We start from the raw sequence: 21106 nt of genomic DNA on the forward strand, positions 1-21106 counted from the left end.
TGCCACATCTTCTTTCTCACACATTTTAGTTATTCATTTTTCTAAATCCTTTGACCTCTAAATCTAGAATAGAAATGTCAATCACTCTTGTGGTATCTGCCAATTGCACTGAAGTGTTTGTTCTTAAACAAGGGGGACTACTCAACCTCACAAATAAAAAAGCTACCCTATCAGCTCATTTTAAAATTTAGGGTTTTTACCTGAAACCTTCTTTAACCTCGAATGTATTTCCAAATAAATTTTCAAATGAGTGTTTTTGTTTGTTTAGTATATTACACATTACCTAGAAGCCAAGGGAAAAAAAGAAACTTTTTTTTTGGTTTCATTTTCTACTCAGCCAAAGAAAGAAAATAAGCTACAATTTCCTTATGTCAAAGCTGGTTTATTGAACTTCATGAGGGCAAAATTACAGTGACGCTATTTCACAACAAAATTATTTAACTCTGGTTTAGATTTCATGAAGAAATGTATTAGCAACATACTGTCAATAAAGCACTGTCATTAAGAACTATATTACAGCCTGGATTAGCTTCCTTTGGTGTTCTCCCAAACTATGACTTTTCCAAAACATATCTGAGGTTTTCAACTAAAGGACACAGTTAAAATAAACTCGCACAGAAGTTATAAAACTTGTGACTTGTGCTTTAAAAATTAATAACAGCCACCATTTTGGAAGTGATTTGTCAATAGTTGGTGTTTTATAAATATTTTGGAAAATATCTAAAAGCTTCATCCCCATTCAACTGGTAAGTATGTTCTTTTTAAAAATGAAAACATGTATCGAGAAAATTAAAACAACAAATCACCACAAATGGGATACAAATATTTTTAAATTAATAAATATTAAAGTGGAAAAAATAAGTCCTTTTAGAGAACTTTAAAGGATACTTACTACTAACTCCTTACAAAAAGAAATAAAGTTAAATTACTTTTTAAAAAATTATTAATAAACAGCACTGAAAAAACATAAATGTGCTTGGAAAGTCTGTAAACTTTCTTCCCCCACTTTAGAAAATGTTTTGATAAGCAATAAACAGATTCCCTTCTTTAAAAAACTGTTAACACCCACAACAATTGTAACAGCTGTCATTGTTTTGCTATAAAAATAGTTACAAATTAATATCAATTTAGATAAAGTCAAACCACTTTTAATTCTAGCATGATAAGAAAAATGGATTAATCTCATTAAAAACAAAGACAATTTCTCTTTCCTTAAGGTCTCGTGTTTAAAATAGAGTAACTATTTCCTCTAATTATTATCTTCAGTTAGTTTATGTAATAGAATTATCTTGTTTTTATAACTAAATTACTCAGCCAGGACCACCATGATGATTAAGGAAAAAACTCTAGATTAGATCACATATTTCATTGGTTTCCCACATTCTGAAAATATTTTAAGTATAATCACCTTTCAGCTTAATTTCCTCTAAAATGGTAAATTCAGCAATCTTTCAGAATTAGTGAATGTGCACACTTCAGTTAGAGTTCATGGCTTACATTCCATTCATATAATAGCTTCATATGCAAGCTTATTATTTCCTATGTGCAAAGTCTTACATTCAAAACAAAAGTATTTAGGGTAAAATACTTTCTAAAATATTCCTTCCATCACTGAGGGATTGGCTAGATATTTTTTAATACCTAATTTATTTTTCATACTGAGGAGGAGTAGTTTGTTGTGACCATAAAATTTAAAGATTATAGATTATGACACAATTCTATTACAGAAATAAATGTAGACTCACAGCAATTATAGGTATGCCCTCAGAGTTACAATCCAAATGGAAGAGAGGATGACTGCATTTAGGCATTGAGTTGACTGGGGATGGGGGGAGCATGAGATCCTATGTCAGACACACAGCTTGAAATGACTGACAGCCAGGGATTGGAAGGTCTCTGGTGGCAGCCAGGAGCCATGTCCACTTACTTCCCCTAAACTATAACATCTCAAATCTTTCAGTTAGTTTTTACTATTTAAATATATCAAAGTAAAGTATAAAGCACCTTATGATGTCATTTCATTTGCATTATAATCTGATTTACTTCTGCATATTTTCTAGAATTACTCTTTTTAAAAATAATAATGATATTTTTATAGGCCTGACTGACACTGATTATAAAGATCAAACATCTAGGACTGTTGGGAAAGTCATTCTTTCTGGGCTGAGAACCAGAAAACATTCTAGGTCTTCTGCCACCAGATCTGAAGTCTTGGCTCTTAAAATGTACCAATAATAATGCAGTTAATATACTAACAATACAAAGAAAGAACTCTATGGAGAGGCAAATACCAGTTTTTATCCTATTGAGAATACTTCCTATTCAAAGGACATACCAGTAAGTGTCCTAAACCCTTAATATATTTTTTTCAATTTCAGGAACACAGGATCAAACAACCACTGACTCTTAAAAATCCCATTATGCTCTCATATGAAGCCTCCTCCTTGAGCTCTCAACGCAAAGATGTTCTGATTCATCCTAATATTGCTTCATTTCAACCTCACCTGAAAACTTTTTCCTTGTGGTGTCACAGCGACAAACTTGATTAAGTAGACACAAAATACAAAAATAAGCATAACAATGATAAACAGCAACGTGTCAGGATGATCCATTGTATCTGAGATTAAATTCTATGACTTATCACTGTCATACTTCAGAAGTATTTCTTTAGTCAATATTAGATACTGTAATAAAGACTGTGATTTAGCACCAGCATGTCATTGCAGGCTTTGGTTCAGGCTTCAGGGTAATTCCGTTATCGGGGGGTTGACTAAGCATTAAGGGTTTGTGGCTCTTAAGCTTATGAGCCAAGGTCATGAATATAGCTTCCACATGGTCATTATCATTGGGGTTTTTAGCAGAGGTTTCAAACAAAGGCATACTGTGTGTGTCAGCAAATTTTTGTGCCAAGTCTGTGGGTACCTGAATGGCACTTCTCAAGTCACATTTATTTCCAACAAGAATCCGTGGTATATCGGTGGCTAGCAAATGCTGTTTGCATTCTTCTATCCAAGACGGCAGGCTGTGAAAGCTCGCCATGTTGGTCATGTCATACACGAAGACCACGGCGTGCACGTTTCTGTAATAGTGCTGGATCATGCTTTTTCTGAATCGCTCTTGTCCCGCCGTGTCCCATAACTGGATCTGGAAGTGGGAAAAAGAAGAGAAAAACTGACAATTTCATCCAGTTACACACACAGAAAAATTTCACTACCTTCGCACGGCCCTTTGTGCTGCTTCACTTATACTACTTTGCTCCCTTCTAAAGTGCCCTTTTGGTGTTATTTATGTGATTTAAATGTCATGATACTAGTCCAGTCAGTTCATGATTAACACAAGTGGCAGAACAAGTACTTCAATTTAGCACTTTAATTCAGTAAGTCAAGTTTGTTTGGAAAAATTATACCTCAAAAATTGATTTTAAATGCTAAAAGAAACAGATATCAGATTTTAAAAACATGTTGTGTCTAATTTCCACAAATTCAATATGCCCTTCCCTGCCTTTCATTCATGTAATTTAAAATAGTAGAATTAGGATAGATGTGAAAAGTCATGAGGTCTAGCCCCCACATGAACATATATATCAGTTCAGTGCAGTTCAGTCGCTCAGTCGTGTCTGACTCTTTGCGACCCTATGAATCGTAGCACGCCAGGCCTCCCTGTCCATCACCAGCTCCCGGAGTTCACTCAGACTCACATCCATCGAGTCGGTGATGGCATCCAGCCATCTCATCCTCTGTCGTCCCCTTCTCCTCCTGCCCCCAATCCCTCCCAGCATCAGAGTCTTTTCCAATGAGTCAACTCTTCGTATGAGGTGGCCAAAGTACTGGAGTTTCAGCTTTAGCATCATTCCTTCCAAAGAAATCCCAGGGCTGAACTTCAAAATGGACTGGTGGGATCTCCTTGCAGTCCAAGGGACTCTCAAGAGTCATCTCCAACACCACAGTTCAAAAGCATCAATTCTTCGGTGCTCAGCTTTCTTCACAGTCCAACTCTCACATCCATACATGACCACAGGAAAAACCATAGCCTTGACTAGACATAGCGTGGGTGGCTGCGACAGCGCACACAGCCCAGCCTAGAGGAGCTGCCCCATGTCCGAGGTCAGGGGCAGAAGCCGGGAGGACCCCATGCCCGAGGGGCGGCGGTCAAGAGGAGTTACCCCACGTGCGAGGTCAGGGTCAGCAGCCGAGAGTACCAGGCTTCAACAGCGCAGGAGCAGCCGAGAGGAGCTACCCCCGCCCGAGGAGCAGTGGCTGCGCGGGCGCAGAAGGGCCTAGAGGAGCTATTCCACATTCAAGGTCAGAAGGGGTGGCGGTGAGGAGATACCCCTCGTCCAAGGTAAGGAGCAGCGGCTGCACTTTGCTGGAGCAGCCGTGAAGAGATACTCCACGTCCAAGGTAAGAGAAACCCAAGTAAGACGGTAGGTGTTGCAAGAGGGCATCAGAGGGCAGACACACTGAAACCATAATCACAGAAAACTAGCCAATCTGATCACACTAGGACCACAGCCTTGTCTAACATATATATACATCTGACAAAATCCAGGCCCCTTTAAAAAAATTTAAATGACTAGGAAATCACTTATCTATTCTAAACATCTCTACCATCTACCTAAACATCTCTACCAATAAAAATATTCCAATACCTCCCAATGGAAATACGGGGTGGCGGGGGGGAATGATATCTAAAGCTAAATACAAGTCATGTGTTATGATTCTCTTAAAACATGGAATTTATTGTGTCCCTGCTTAGTTCCTGAGAAACATTAAATGATGAGAGTACTAATCACAATGGAAAAGACCAGGGACAGAGATGCTCAGATAGCTTTTTTTTTTTTTTAATTTTTGGTTGTGCTGGGTTATCATTACACATGGGCTTTCTCTAGTTTCAGCAAGTGGGGGCTTCTTGTTGCGGAGCATGGGCTCTAGGTAAGCGGGCTTCAGTAATTGTGGCACATGGGCTTAGCTGCTCTGACCCACATAGGATCTTCCAGCACCAGGGATCGAACCTGTGTCTCCAGCATCGGCTGGACGATTCTTATCCACTCTGCCACCAGAGAAGTCCCCTAGATAATTTTTAACTGAAAGACTTGTATTATTTATAGATACTCCGAGTATGGAAGCCTAAATAGATGACTTCTGTAGAGAATATCAATAACCTCAGATATGCAGATGACACCACCCTCAGGGCAGAAAGCAAAGCGGAACTAAAGAGCCTCTTGATGAAAGTGAAAGAAAAGAGTGAAAAAGCTGGCTTAAAACTCAACATTCAAAAAACTAAGATCATGGCATCTGGTCCCATCACTTCATGGGAAATAGATGGGAAAACAATGGAAATGGGCAGACTTTATTTTCTCGGGCTCCAAAATCACTGCAGATGGGGACTGCAGTCATGAAATTAAAAGACGCTTGCTCCTTAGAAGAAAAGGTATGATCAACCTAGACAGCAGATTAAAAAGCAGATTAACAAAGCTCCATCTAATCAAAGCTATGGTTTTTCCAGTGGTCATCTATGGATGTGAGAGTTGGACTGTGAAGAAAGCTGAGCGCCGAAGAATTGATGCTTTTGAACTGTGGTGTCGGAGAAGACTCTTGAGAGTCCCTTGGACTGCAAGGAGATCCAACCAGTCCATCCTAAAGGAAATCAGTCCTGAATATTCATTGGAAGGACTGATGTTGAAGCTGAAACTCCAATACTTTGGCTACCTGATGCAAAGAACCGACTCATTAGAAAAGACCCTGATGTTGGGAAAGATTGAGGGCAGAAGGAGAAGGGGACGACAGAGGATGAGCTGGTTGGATGGCATCACCGACTCAATGGATATGAGTTTGAGAAAGCTCCAGGAGTTGGTGATAGATAGGGAAGCCCAGCATTCTGCAGTCCATGGAATGGCAAAGAGTCAGACATGATTGAGTGAGTGAACTGAAAGCAATACCAAAGGAGAGGAAAACTGAGGGGATACTGTAGATGGCCCCCAAAGTAAGTAGTATATAAAAGAGGAAGTGCTGAAACATGGCAGTAACTGCTTAACTAAAATGTAATGAATTAATGAATACACTTTAAACATGTAGTTAGAGATGGAAATATTGATCACCACTCCCAGGCTATCTTAATTTTTCAGTTCTGATTTTTTTTCATCTTTTTTTTTTTTTATGGTAGCTCTTCTTAGTCCAAATGTATCCATTTTTGAAATAGTCTCCCTTTCTTCCTAAGTCTAAGTTTGTTCAAGGTAGAAATATAATATAAGGCATATCCTGGAGATATTGCAGATTCAGTTCCAGACCACTGCAATAAAGCAAATATCACAATAAAGCAAGTCACATTAATTTTTTGGTTTCCTACTGAATTTTTTATTCCTACACGTATAAAAGTTATGTTTACACTATACTGGTAAAGAATCCACCTGCAATGCAGGAGATCCTGGCTCAATCCCTGGGTTGGAAAAATCCCCTGGAGAAGGGAATGGCAACCTGCTCCAGTATTCCTGCCTAGAGAATTCCATGGACAGAGAAACCTGGCAGGTTTCAGTCCATGGGGTTGCTAAGAGTCGGACACAACTGAGCGACCAACATGTTGAACTTTCAAAAGGTGGAAGCAATCCAAATACCCACCAACTTATGAATGGGTAAATAAAATATATATCCATATAATGGAACATTATTCAGCCATAAAAAGGAGTGAAATATTGACACATGCTACAACATGGATGAAGAAGCCAGACACAAAAGACCACACGTCATAAGATTCCATGTGTATGAAACGTCCACTATAAGGCAGGTCTCCAGAGAGAGTAAACAGATTCGTGGTTGCCAGGGTCCGAGGGAACGGGAAGAATGAGGAGTGACTGATAATAGATAAGTGGTTTCTTTCTGGTGAGATGTTCTGGAATTCATAAGTGATGATGTGATATAGGCTTGTGAATACACTAAAAACCACTGAATGGTTTATTTTCAAAGCACAAATCTTAAATATCTCAGTTTTTTAGAATGAAAAAAAAATCCCACTTCAAACTGTATCTTTAACATTCAGAAAGATATTTTGGGAATAATTTGGATGGTCTACATAAAAGCCGTCCAAAGAACTGGAACTGACGTCTTCCTCTTTTAATAACGTTTTCCCAGCTCAAGTATTCAAAATTCATTTCATCGATGAAGAATAATGATTTATAACGTTTTAAGCAGAGGACATATTTAAGTTAAAAAAATTAAAAGTACACAAGAAGGTAACAGACCAAAACAGGAACAATGGTTGTCTTTCATAGAGAATAGACCATGCAGGGGAAGGACAGGGTGGGACGAATGGAGACAGCAGGACTGAAATATACTGAAATATACACATTACCACCTGTGAGACAGAGAGCTGGTGGGAAGTCGCTGTACAGCGCAGGGAGCTCAGCCCAGTACACTGTGACAACCTAGAGAGGGGGATGGGGTGGGTGGTGGGAGGGAGGTTCAAGAGGAAGGGGGCATATATATTACCTATGGCTGTTTCATACTGATAAAAGGCAGAAAAAAACACAATACTGTAAAACAATTATCCTCCAATTAAAAGTAATTTTTTAAATGGTTGCATTTAAGGCAAATTTCCCCCTTTATTTCTACTTTTCTGTTTTCTGTAACAAACATACATTTGTTTTAACAAACTAAAGTAAAAAAAAAAATCATGCAGAATTTAGACCTGTCTCAAAGAACTGTGAAAATCCTCAATAAATGCAAGTGGTGATGATGAGGATATTCAGCCTTAAGAAAACTGTTTGTTTAAGCTAGGATTGACTCAACAATAAGCCTCCTCCCATCAATCTTACTCAAAACATTCTGATCATATCAAGACTTCCAGGAAACAAGAAGTATGGGATAACATCTCACACTTTACCGGAGAGCCTTAAAAGTATATACTATGTTCGTGAGTCACTTACAAAGAAATACCGCTGTTTCTCAGTATCCATGGGGGACTGGTTCCAGGAACCCCCACCAAAATCTAACACCAAAATCCACGGATGCTCAAGTCCTTTATATAAAATGGCATCGTATTTGCATTTAACTTACATCTGTATACTTTAAGTCATCGCTAAATTACTTACAATACCTAATGCAATGTAAATGCTATGTAAACAGTTGCCAGCAGTGGGCAAATTCAAGTTTTGCTTTGGGAAATTTTTTTTCCCCAAATATTCTCCCATAGATACAGAGAGTGAACTGAATTTAAAAGGAAGCTTCAAAATTTCACTCACTGAATTACTAGAACAAGTGAAAGCCTAGGACACACTGTTACGCTGTCTGCTGCCTCTCAGGTCTGCACTGAGGTGAGGGCCAAGAGCCTCAGCAAAGAGAGGACAGCACAACTGATAAAAACCGTCAGCCACGAAGGTAGAGAGAACTATCTCTGAAAGAGAGGCAGATACAGCTCCCCAGTGGGCCAATGGGGAACAAACCTATGATAACCTAGAAAAATCTCTAGGTTTAGCTCTGAGTGCAGTGGTTCACAATGCTTAGAAAAGAAGAGAAAATGACATTTTGGAAACTAAGCAAGTGACATGCTTTTGTCTGGCAGATGTTAAGTTAGGAAGTGTTTTCAGAGCAATTTTTCCCAATTTAATACTTAATATCTTAGGAAAGAGAATGGCTCAAAGGTGCTTTTACACGATATTCTCCCGTTTGAGACACTATAAAGACAACATAAAATATACTTTAAAAATATTTCATGAATCCCTACTTTAAATCTAAGTATCAAGTTCCAATACAAATCTGTTTGCTAAATCTTAAGAAAAGTTTCTTACTATTCGTGAAAGCTCTTTTTAGTAGTTTTATTACCAAAATGAGAAATGATCTGGCAAACTGATTTAATACTTTTTTGCTTGACTAAAGAAGATACAGTATTAGCCCAAATGATCTTTCTTTCTTTGATCAGCTATCAAATTTCCTCTTCCCCTATTCTTTCAAAGACCACATTTTTATTGTAGCTCAGCTGGTAACAGCTCGGTTGGTAAAGAATCCGCCTGCAATGCAAGAGACCCCAGTTTGATTCCTGACTTGGGAAGATCTGCTGGAGAAGGGATAGGCTATCCACTCCAGTATTCTTGGGCTTCCCTTGGGGCTCAACTGGTAAAGAATCTGCCCACAATGCGGGAGACCTGGGTTCGATACCTGGGTTGGGAAGATCCCCTGGAGAAGGGAAAGGCTACCCGCTCCCGTATTCTAGCCTGGGGGATTCCATGCACTATATAGTCCATGGGGTCGCAAAATCGGACACGACCGAGTGACTTTCACTTTCAGCTAGTAAAGAATCTGCCTGCAATGCAAGAGACCCCGGTTTGATTCCTGGGTCAGGAAGATCCCCTGCAGAAAGGATAGGCTACCCAGTCTTGGCTCAGATGATAAAGAATCTGCCTGCAATGCAGGAAGATTCCCCCAGAGGAGGGCATGGCAACCCTCTCCAGTATTCTTGCCTGGAGAATCCCCAAGGACAGTGGAGCCTGGCAGGCTATACAGTCCATGGGGTCGCAAAGAGTAGGACACAACTGAGTGACTAAGCATGGCACTGTTCTTTCAAAGAACACATTTTTATTATTTTTGCTTCTAAGCAGCCTATATGAGAGATCATCTGATGATTACATAAAAGCTTCTATTAATAGCTTGATGATGTAAATCAACATCATAACTAGTATTAGTAACACTGTAACAGAACTCTTTTTCCTTTTAGCACACTGTACAGAGTAGTAATATGTACATCTGACATATAGATCCACATGGCAAATTTTAAAAATAAATTTTAGCTTCCCTAACAAGGAGAAGTGACACATTTTGTGTGACTAGAAATACTTTAAAGGAAGAATTTAATTATAGCATAATGCAAGAGATAGGAAGTCTGCTGACTTAGGAGAGAAAGGAAGCAAGAGCTGGGCTGTAAATTCCAGCCCAGCCACCAATTTGTGGGACCTTGATCCAGTCATTCACCTTTTCAAAAGCCTGCTTTAACCTTAAAATCAGGGCTAATTTACATAACATAATGAGCTCATCTTCTTTTCTTTTCATTAGCTGTGGTCTTAAGAGTAAAGAATACACATAATTTGGAAACAGCAATCTTAGCTGTCTTCCCTCCCTATTCTTTCTCTGCTTATTTATGCATTTTCCATTATTACCATCTCTCCCGAAGGTATTAGTGTTCACTCAAAGAATTGATGCTTTTGAACTGTGGTGTTGGAGAAGACTCTTGGGAGTCCCTTGGACCGCAATGAGATTAAACCAGTCAATCCTAAAGGAAATCAGTCCTGAATATTCACTGGAAGGACTGATGCTGAAGCTGAAGCTCCAATACTTTAGCCACCTGATGCGAAGAACTGACTCACTGGAAAAGACCCTGATGCTGCGAAAGACTGAAGGCAGGAGAAGAAGGGAACAACAGAGGATGGGATGGTTGGATGGCATCACCAACTCAATAGACATGATTCTGAGCAAGCGCCGTCAGTTGGTGATTGACAGGGAAGCCTGGCGTGCTGGAGTCCATGAGGTTGCAAAGAGTCAGACACGACTGAGCAGCTGAACTGAACTTAAACTACTCATATTTACTTGAGGTTTGCACAGCCCAAGCATGTTCCAGGTACTATGCTAAGTCCTTTACAAGCACTATCTTATTTAATCAAGCAGAGACATTACTTTGCCAACAAAGGTCCGTCTAGTCAAGGCTATGGTTTTTCCTGTGGTCATGTATGGATGTAAGAGTTGTACTGTGAAGAAAGCTGAGCACCGAAGAATTGATGCTTTTGAATTGTTGTTGAAGAAGACTCTTGAGAGTCCCTTGGACTGCAAGGAGAGTCAACCAGTCCATTCTGAAGGAGATCAGTCTGGGATTTCTTTGGAGGGAATGATCCTGAAGCTGAAACTCCAGTACTTTGGCCACCTCATGCAAAGAGTTGACTCATTGGAAAAGAGTCTGATGCTGGGAGGGATTGGGGGCAGGAGGAGAAGGGGACGACAGAGGATGAGATGGCTGGATGGCATCACTGACTCGATGGACATGAGTCTGAGTGAACTCCGGGAGATGGTGATGGACAGGGAGGCCTGGCGTGCTTCGATTCATGGGGTCGCAAAGAGTCGGACACGACTGAGCAACTGAACTGAACTGAATGTAACAATTACTCAACCTTGCAGATGAGCAATTTGAGGTTTACTAAGGCTGTGTAACTCACCTGAGGACACAAAGAGACTATGAAGCCTTTTTTTTTAATTGAAGTACAGTTTACAGTTTAATTGGTTTACAAAATTGTGTTAGTTTCAGGTGTACACCACAGTGATTCGGTTATGCTACAAAGCCTTTTTTTTTGTTTTTAAACAAATCCACACTTTTACTTTCTGTTCGATAAATTTAAATCCTTGATGGCATCACAGGGATTCTGCATCCAATGACCTTAACAGGAAGGTTGCTTCAGAATTTGATACAAGCCACACCATTGTTTCCACAAGAGCCACTTACCTTTCCCCATATAACTCTGCTTTTCTTAGGTTTTCCACCAGAAGTTATGTTGTTTTTGCTTTATACACATAAGTACATCTCTTGCCTAGACAGACTTCAGTTTCATCTTGAGCACAAACATCTTCAATTTTACAAAGGGCTGTATGATCCCTCTGGGTCCGGAGACCCTGCTTACAGCCGGCAAATCTGGCTTTGGATCATAGTCTTCCAGACATATTATTAAGAGCTGTGCTAGAAGTCCTGTTCCCAGCAGGCCTCCACAGGTTCCAAGATGGTTGAAAGAGCTGTACTACCACGGTCTTACAGCCAGGATTTAAATCTGGGCTGAGTGACTCTATTACAGATGAGTGTTGGTTTTCCCAGTCTAGCATACAACCCCAATTCTGTTTATTGTTGTTTGCTTTTCAGTCTTTATGTCCAACTCTCTGCGACCCGTAGACTGTAGTACACCAGGCTTCCCTGTTCTTCACCATCTTTACTCAAACTCATGTCTGTTGAGTCAGTGATGCCATCCAACCACCTCATCCTGCTTCGCCTTCTTCTCCTCCTGCCCTCAACCTTTCCCACCATCAGGGTCTTTTCCAGTGAGTTGGCTCTTCACCGGGTACTGTTAATAGCACCTCATTTTCCTTGGGGAACCACCCCTCCCTTGCCTTCAACTCACGTGAACCCCCAGCCAGGCACGTGACCCATCCCTACACCTATGTCACCACCACAGTTTGGGGATGGGCATATGTCACAGTCCCCAAGCAGAATCTCTGAGTCTCCATTTTAGTACTGGTGTTAGAACTGACAGAAAAAAAAGTACTTTCTTCTGAGTTTTCAGCTATGTGGGGGAAAAAAAATCTCATTTTGCTTAAGCTAATTTAAGTACAGAAATCTGACACAGACTCTAAAACAAAAGATCTTAACTACTGATGAAAGATCCCTGGAAAATTAGTAATTCCATCACATCTCACATCTGAGTACAAACACCAATGTTGCTACTTTTCAAAGAAGAGCTATAAGAATCACAGGCTTCTGATCAGGCTGGAAGAACAATGGGAGCTCTGGCCTGGTTCCAGGGATCCTTCAGATAGTGGAATGGCTTGGGTCTGTGAAAATGGAGACTGCTTATACCATACAGGACTCAAGACCAAACCACTCCAGACTCAAATATCCCAGTTTTCTGAGCTAAGGAGTCATAGATTAAGATTCCTTTTTAGGGTACCCCAACTGTCAATACTCCCATTCACTGAATTCCAGTGCAAATCAAATCAAGAGGACCAATTTGGTATCTTGCTAACCACCATCACCACTTTTTTAATTGTTTTAAATTTTAATTGGAGGCTAATTACAATACTGCACCATCACCACTTCTAAGATGAATTCTCAATTTAATTCTAGTTAGGTAAGGTGTAAGATGTCTTATAAAATAAAATACTCTTTGACTTATAAACACTGGATTACTTTTAATAAAGATTAAGACAAAACAATGGAGAAGGGTAAATAATCTGATTTCTATTTGGGTTCAGCATTCATGGTATATCCTCTTCATTACACTCTGAAGCCAAGTTCTAGTCCACTCTCTAAGCATGTTAACTACACTGGGCATTTTGTCTTTATCTACCTATGCTCCCCAACTTCACCGTCATAGTCATGATTATTTCCTCCAGTTCCACACTTCTAGCTGCCAATCCAACATTTCCATTTGAATATAACACCATCTCAACAAAGAAATGATTAACACAAAATTTTTTTTACAGAGCCTCTCAAAAATCAATCTTCCATGAAAGTGAAGTCACTCAGTCATGTCCGACTCTTTGTGACCCCGTGGACTGTAGCCTATCAGGCTCCTCCGTCCATGGGGTTTTCCAGGCAAGAATACTGGAGAGGGTTGCCATTTCCTTCCCCAGGAGATCTTCCTGACCCAGGGATTGAACCCAGGTCTCCCGCACTGTAGGCAGACGCTTTACCATCTGAGCCCACCAGGGAAGTCTATACTCCTTATCCCTACTAAAGATACTACCTGCTGCTGCTGCTGCTAAGTCGAGTCAGTCGTGTCCGACTCTGTGCGATCTACCTTCAGTCAATCAGATCCACAACCTCAGCCATCTGAGTCCTCCTCCTCTTCACAAAAAGCCAGTTACTGAAGCCTTTTGGCTTTATCATCAAAATATCTCATGTCATCTGTTTCCTTCCATTAGCTTCCCTCATCACCCCAAATCTGGATTTCCAGAGCAGGCTACCAACTGATCTCCCGTTTCCAATATATGCAACACTTATCTGAGCCCTATATAGTTTAGAACTGAGCTGGACTCCGGAAGATGTCTATGGAATTATCAGACATGGACTCTGTCCTGAATAAAACTGAGTAAGACCTAATAAAGGAGGCAGACACACATATAGTACAAACAGCAGAGATTTAAAGACTCAGGTAAGGTGCTAAAGGAAGCTGAGAGAAAGAAGAAATAGAAAGGAGAATGAGAGGTAGGGAGATTCCTGACAGAGACACACTGAGGTGAATCAGGAAGAATTACACGTGGTGAAATATGGAAAGGGAGGTTATTCCAGGCAAAGAGTGGGAAATGCAACAGGAAAACAGGGATAAGCAAATAATTGGCTGGACTATAGAGTACTCAAAGGGAATTAATGGTGGGGGGAGTTAAGTTAGAAAAGCAGTCTGGAGCAAGAGAAGGAAGGTCTTATGTTAATTTTAAAAGTTGGAACTTTTTACAATACAATGGAGAACTACTCTGGGCATCTGAGGCAGGGGAGATTACTCTCCCTAAAGAGCAACATTAATCTGGCATTTTGGCAACAATGTATACAACAAATTAATTGACAGCTGGGGTTGGGAGATGAGCTGAACTGCTACAATAGAGCAGAGCATAATAAATCCCCATCTGCTTTGCACATAGGTTCATCTGTACCATTTTTCTGGATTCCACATATATGTGTTAATTTATGTTATTGGTTTTTCTCTTTCTGACTTACTTCATACTGTATGAGAGTCTTCAGGTCCATCCACATCTCAGCAAATGGCACAATTTTGTTCCTTTTTATGGCTGAGGAGTATTCCATTGTATAGGGAGTGAAAAAAATGAACTAAGATTTTGAAAGAAGAATGGATGAGAGAAATCATCCATGTAGAAAACTAACTGGATTTAGGGAGCAAAGAATGGTGAGGCCTCCAGAAGGAGGAGGACAACATCTGGACCATGTAGGTCACGTAGAGGAGCAACAGAAGAGGCAGATTTGAGAGGAAAGACGAACCCACCCCAGAATTTTGAGGTGAGGGAGGGCTTATCCAAATAGCCATGTCTACAAAACAATAGCGGAGAAGGCGATGGCACCCCACTCCAGTACTCTTGCCTGGAAAATCCCATGGATGGAGGAGCCTGGAAGGCTGCAGTCCATGGGGTCGCTGAGGGTCAGACACGACTGAGCAACTTCACTTTGACTTTTCACTTTCATGCATTGGAGAAGGAAATGGCAACCCACTCCAGTGTTCTTGCCTGGAGAGTCCCAGGTAGGCTGCCGTCTATCCGGTCACACAGAGTCTGACACGACTGAAGCGACCTAGCAGACTTAGCAGACAAAACAATAGGGAACACAGAGGGACAGATGAGGAGTGAGGGCTGGGCCAAACAAAGCTTTGGAAGTTACCTTCATAGAAGTGATACCCAAAGTCAAGAGTCTACTAAAGGAGAGAATGCAGACAGAAAACCAGTTCATCAAGGGGAAGAATCAGGCTCACTCAGGATTCATCCTCAATCGCTGCCCCATTTATCTTCCTAAAACACTTGGACTTTTTAGCACACATACAAAATGAAATTTAGATTCTAGCTGTTCAGAAACTCTTCAGAAATGTTGCTACCAACACCTATGCAATTCTTCTCACTTGCCACTTTTCCACAGGAAACTTTAATCCTGCTGGAGCATCCTGCTAATGTTACTCATCAAAATATCCCTCCAGTGAGAATGAGCCCTCCACTAACATCCAAAAATAACTTGGCAGTCACCTACTGCCTGGTTTTGCTAGTCATCTTTCTGTTGTGGTTGTTGTTCAGTCGCTCAGTCGTGTCCAACTCTTTGGGACCCCATGGACTGCAGCACACTAGGCTTCCCTGTCCTTTGCTATCTCCCAGAGTTTGCTCATGTCCAGTGAGTCAATGATGCTATCCAATCATCTCATCCTCTGTTGCCCCCTTCTCCTCCTGCCCTCAATCATCTTTTTAGGTATATAAATTTTATTCCTGTGTAGGACAGCAAATCATCTATGCAGTGTATCGGGGTCAGCAAACTTTTCCTGTAAAGGGTCAGAGTACTAAGTATCTAAGGCTTCACAGTCCTAACGGTCTCTGTCACAACTACTCAACTCAGCCACTGTGGTGCAAAAGCAAGCACAATATATAAACAAATGAGCCAGGTTGTGTTTCAATACAACTTTATTATTTATGGACACTGAAATTTAAATTTCATGTAACTTTCACTTGTCATGAAATCTTATTCTTGTGGTTCTTTTTTCCCCAGTCATCTGCAAATGTAAAACTCAGCTTGCAGGCCACAGAGAAACAGACAGCAGGGCACAGACGGTTTCTGGACTTACAGTGGCGATCATTTCATAATGTATGCAAATAGCAAATGACAATGTAGGACCCTTGAAACTAACATAATATTGTATATCAACCATATTTCACTTAAAAAAAAAAAAAACAGAAAAATGAATTAAAAAACCAGGCAGCAGGCCATAGTTAGCCCTCAAGCATGGTTTGCTGATTCCTGCACTGTATCATAATTATTTTTGTCTAACAAAATGTCTTCTTTCCATTAAACGTTTACTCATTAAATGTTTGCTTTACCTATGGAGAGAGAGGCCCTGATTATTTTTATCTAGTTAATATTAACATCTTGCATTTAACATGTAAAATCTCATTCACTACAAATGACAGGTAAGCTATCCCAATATTCAAATAGGAACTGAGGATCCCTAGTGAGAGACAGAGAATGATTCTGTTGGTGTCTGACATTGTCACGTGCTGATATGAAAGGAAAATAGCTTCCATGGTGAGGATACACAGAGACAGAAGGAGCATAAGGATTAAATACCTTGATTTAAATACCAAATGTATTTTTATTTAAGGAATTAACTATATAATTTTATCCAACTTTCCAAATTCTCCAAACAAGATTTTACACTTTCCATTATACATATATAGTACTCAGGAACAGAATAGCAAACAGACTTTATCACATTTTATAAAACATTTTAAGTGATTCTGAAACAGCACTGCTATAAGATACGCTTTCTGAAAAATTTACAGTCCACAAAACATTTAACACAACCTCTCACTTTTACCAAACACGTAAAAATAATGTCTACTTACTAATAAATAATAAAGTAACAGAGCTTTCCAGCTTTCACTTCAAGATGAAAAGTTAGAAGAAATGTCGTTTCAGGTTAGGCTTACAATGCTCCAAAGAGATAATATGAACATCTCAGCAGCACTTAAAACATAATATAGGTTAACAAAAAAGTAGCAGCAATATATGGAATAAAGCTATTCTATATCACTTCATTTTTTTTAAGACACCAAAAAAACACCTTAAACTTTTCCCCCACCAAAATACTCATATCTTTTTCTATTACAGAAATCTCTGTAATCTTTTTGACCACAATAAAAACCTCTCAAGTCTTACAGTTGGAAGTACAAGTCAACAGATAAGGCCTTAGAGAGAAGAAAAAGAAATCCAGCCTCTCTACCAACTAGGATACCAACTCAGGGGCCCTATCAACATATGAGGTCAGGCTAAAGCTCAGGAAGGACAATCACAGAGAAAAGTGTTTTCTCCTTGCTCCTCTCAACCAGAAGGATCAACTCTGTGCTCCCAGATTCATCCCATCTGAGGTTCTGCTTCACTTATCACCGCCAGCACCAATCTTGAAAGCTAAGCCTTCGATGTCACACACTGGACATAGTTCATATGTTTAATATGCTATAAGTCTCTCTTAAATTTGCACCTGATTCATCTGTGATCTAAAGTGTAAATGGCAACCTGGAGGCAGGTAAAGGGTCACTGAACCCCAACTCCTCGCCTGCCTCCAGTCCCTCTACTTTGTTACTATCCTGTTTCCATTGGGCTTCCCTGGTGGCTCAGAGGTTAAAGCGTCTGCCTGCAATGTGGGAGACCTGGGTTCAATCCCTGGGTTGGGAAGATCCCCTGGAGAAGGAAATGGCAACCCACTCCAATATTCTTGCCTGGAGAATCCCATGGATGGAGGAGCCTGGTTGGCTACAGTCCACGGATTGCAAAGAGTCAGACACAACTGAGTGACTTCATTTTCACTTTCTTTCACTTTCACCTTCCCTTCAGCTGTCTGCCTATGCCCTACTTGATCTCTGCTTCACTCTGGTTGTGCAATCATAGAATTGATGGTGCCAAAGAGAAATCATGATGTTAAACCACCAGGGGAGAAGAATCTTCTCAAGATCACTGACTCTGAGCCAAGTACCTTCTATCTGTTCTCATCTAACCCTCATGTGAGCCTGATGGGGTACTATGGTCCCAATTTTTCAGATGAGAAAAACGGACTCTGAAAGATTAAAGAAACTGCCTAACCACCAGACTAGCCAACCACACCAATTCGCCTAAGACTGAGACGGTTCCTGGGATGTGAGACTTTATACTGAAAACTAGGTAATGCTGATCTCCCTACGAAGGACACGTAGCCCTTTCATAGGTTCAGATTTGAGCCAGGCCAGCTGGGCTTCAAAACCCAGGCAATTTCTCTCAGAACTCCTTCTGCCAAACAAACTCCCCCTCTAACCTCAGAAATCCTATTATTTTCCTCCCCCAGAGGTTCCTGGGCCTAACTTAATTCTGATGGAAAATAGTCAGCCTTTTATTCTACCCTTTTCTTTGCAATGTATGCAGATCTTTCTTAACTCCCTAATACAGTGCATCCAAAAGACCACCATTCCCAGCTTGAATGGGACAATGAAAAATTAAAGCTAAGATTAAACGGCAAAAGGGCCTACAGAGGACTGATGCCTTTTCAGCCCTATTTCTCCTTTACTATCATTGGCAGTAAAACCCCTTTGGGGGTGGGGAGATGGGCCAGAGATTCTGCTATGCTATGCTACACCGCTTCAGTCGTGTCAGACTCTTTGTGACCCCATGGACTGTAGCCCACCAGGCTGCTCAGTCCATGGGATTCTCTAGGCATGAATACTGGAGTCGGTTGCCATGTCCTTCTCTAGGGGCTCTTCCTGACACAGGGATTGATCCCAACTCTCATTATGTCTCCTTCATTAGCAGGTGGGTTCTTTACCACTAGCACCACCAGGGAAGCCCCTAGATTGGAGAACCAAAAACTAAATTGTTCATGTCTGAAGAATGTGGGTGTGGGAATGAAGTGAGCCTATTTTTCCCCCCACAGTGGACTGAGGTAAAGATGAACATCCTAATTTAAAGCAAAAAATAAATAAATAAAAAAACACAGTATAAGGAAGGCAGAGTAGTTCCTCGAGTCCACCTGTTTTAAGGGATTGTATCAGCAGGTGGCTGAACATCAGTCAGAGTGAAGAAGTGTGTCTAAGGTGCCTCAGTCTGGTCACTGATGCCTTATTCTCCAATGTTTCCATTTCAATCCCTGAGAATCCCAGGCGTGGCTCTGAGCTTACTACCTTCTCCACTTTTACTGTGTTCTCCAGTCTCAGGAGCCGCCAGTAAGACTTAAGACTCAAAAGAGGGTGGCACCAAGAATGTGGCAACCCACTGAGGAACCAAGTACAAGCTACAGAATGTTTCAACAAGAAAACATAATTTTCTAAACAACTCAGTGTCATCTGGAAACTACTGTAACAAAACTGCATGCAAGAGAATACCTAGGTACTTCCTCAAAGACAACGGGGGTTTTACTTCCACAAAACCTAGGGCAGTGTTCAAATGAATGTTTAACAAATAATATTTACTAAATGAAATTCCCATGCCTGAGAAATTTCACTATATTTCCTCTGGCCTTACTTCACTAACTCCCAACACGTGAGAACCCGGCCCATAAGTCAGTCCTACACGCTTGCTACTCGGTGTGTGCTCCACTGACTAGCTGATGTGCAACACCGGAGACCTGACCAAATCAGAATCTTTACTTGGGGAAAAACAAACAAACAAACCCAGGTAAATCTCATGCACAATAAAGTTTGAGAAACATTGCCTTAGAAGTTTGCTATATACAAATCCTTCCAATCTCCAACTCCCATCTTCACATCAGCGTGAGAAAAGATGAAGCGCACGCCCTATACCGGGCCCCAGCAATTAACCCACGAAGGGGTTGGCACACGTGTCATCCCGGGATAACCTTCCTCCCGACAGTCTCCCATCCGCTCACCTTGATTCGTTCCCCATCAATCTCCACCGCTCGTTCTCGGAAATCCACCCCGATCGTAGCCTCGGTGCGGTCGGGGAAGCGGCCGGCGCAGAAGCGGTAGGTCAGGCACGTCTTGCCCACATTGGAGTCGCCAATCACGATTATCTTGAAGATGCGGGAGCGAGCCGGTGGCAGAAACCCTGAGCCCCCTGACACTGCACCGCTGGATGAGAAGCTCGCCTCGAGCGACGACTCTATGTCCGAAGCCATTCTCCTGACCCGCCCCAAACTGAGGCGGAGGGAAGGAGACGCTAAGAGGCTGCGAGATTACGCCACCGCCACCCAGCGCGCCCAGCCCGTGGGTTTCGCTGCTCGGCGTCCCCGGAGCCACCGCCCTCCCGCAGGCAGCGCGCGTGCGCACCTTCCTGCCGGCCTCCGCCCGCGCAGGTGTGGTGCCCACCAGCCCAGGCTCGCTGACCCTTCCGCCCGGCCTACGGCTCCACCGCAGCGTCCGTCAGGCCGGGGCCCGTCTACCTGCGAAGGCACTGGGCCTGTCAGGGGCTTGTCGGTGGCGCGGAAGGCCGGCTGCTGAGAAGCCGAGCAGACCGCCTCGGGCCCGGCACCCTGGCTGTCCCGGCCCCGCCACGTCCAAGGCTCCCGCCCCCGGGAGGAAGCCGCGCGAGCACTCTGGGGGCGGGGAGAGAAAGCTGAAAGGAAGGAGGTACCACCAGGCACTCTCTCGCGAGAGGGCGGGAGAGCCGCTTCGACGCTGGCGTGGGCCCGACGGGGACGTGTGAGGTCTCCGGAACGTCCGGCGCTGCCCTTGGCTTCCCGTTTGGGCTCCCTGGACTTGGAAGTGGAGGCGGGTCCCCTCGGCTTGCAGCTGGGGGCCGATTCCGCGTTCCCTGCTCCCTCTGGACTCTCGGGATCGCGGGAGATGAGACAGCGACCGGGGCTGAGGGGCGCTAGGCGCCGCCAGAAGCCCGCGCCTTGGGCGCGGCAAACTCTTAGAGGCGAGCTCCGGCCGCGCGGAACTTGGGTCTTGGCAGGAGCAGGGCTGTCAGTGAGCAGGCGGGAGTTCGAAGCCGCCTGCCGCCTTCGCGCGGAGAATTTCATTAGGCGCCGAAGCAATGTTCCGATATCCGCGGGACTCAGGTGCCCAAGGCCCGCGTCCAGAAGATCACAGGAGGGCCGCCTGGTGGCGTTGAACCCAGGAGCTGGTACTAGATGGCCTCTCTCATGAGAGTATATAACCTACTGTGCCCAAGTTACGTCCTCGTG

The 21106-nt window shown here is 42.3% G+C and overlaps 1 protein-coding gene and 1 pseudogene across 1 annotated transcript; both read right to left on the reverse strand.

Moving 5' to 3' along the window:
* Positions 1 to 361: 361 nt before the first annotated feature.
* On the reverse strand, positions 362 to 20941 carry RAB33B (RAB33B, member RAS oncogene family). The gene is made up of 3 exons (XM_061384174.1): positions 20247 to 20941; positions 19847 to 20114; positions 362 to 3144 (listed from the first exon to the last, which is right to left on the reverse strand). The coding sequence occupies exons 1-3, from the start codon at positions 20939 to 20941 to the stop codon at positions 2704 to 2706; spliced, it is 1404 nt and encodes a 467-aa protein (XP_061240158.1). The 3' UTR covers positions 362 to 2703.
* On the reverse strand, positions 4621 to 19840 carry LOC133228588 (large ribosomal subunit protein eL33-like; annotated as a pseudogene).
* Positions 20942 to 21106: the final 165 nt, after the last annotated feature.

Source organism: Bos javanicus, chromosome 17 (assembly GCF_032452875.1).
Source record: "Bos javanicus breed banteng chromosome 17, ARS-OSU_banteng_1.0, whole genome shotgun sequence".
Lineage (NCBI taxonomy): Eukaryota > Metazoa > Chordata > Mammalia > Artiodactyla > Bovidae > Bos > Bos javanicus.

Coding starts and splice junctions, on each gene's coding strand:
- RAB33B (XM_061384174.1), bottom strand. CDS start 20,941: ATGAAATTCTCCGCGCGAAGGCGGCAGGCGGCTTCGAACTCCCGCCTG. Junction 20,115..20,246: donor GGGCGGAGGCCGGCAGGAAG/GTGCGCACGCGC, acceptor CCTCCGCCTCAG/TTTGGGGCGGGTCAGGAGAA. Junction 3,145..19,846: donor TTGATGGGGAACGAATCAAG/GTGAGCGGATGG, acceptor TCCCACTTCCAG/ATCCAGTTATGGGACACGGC.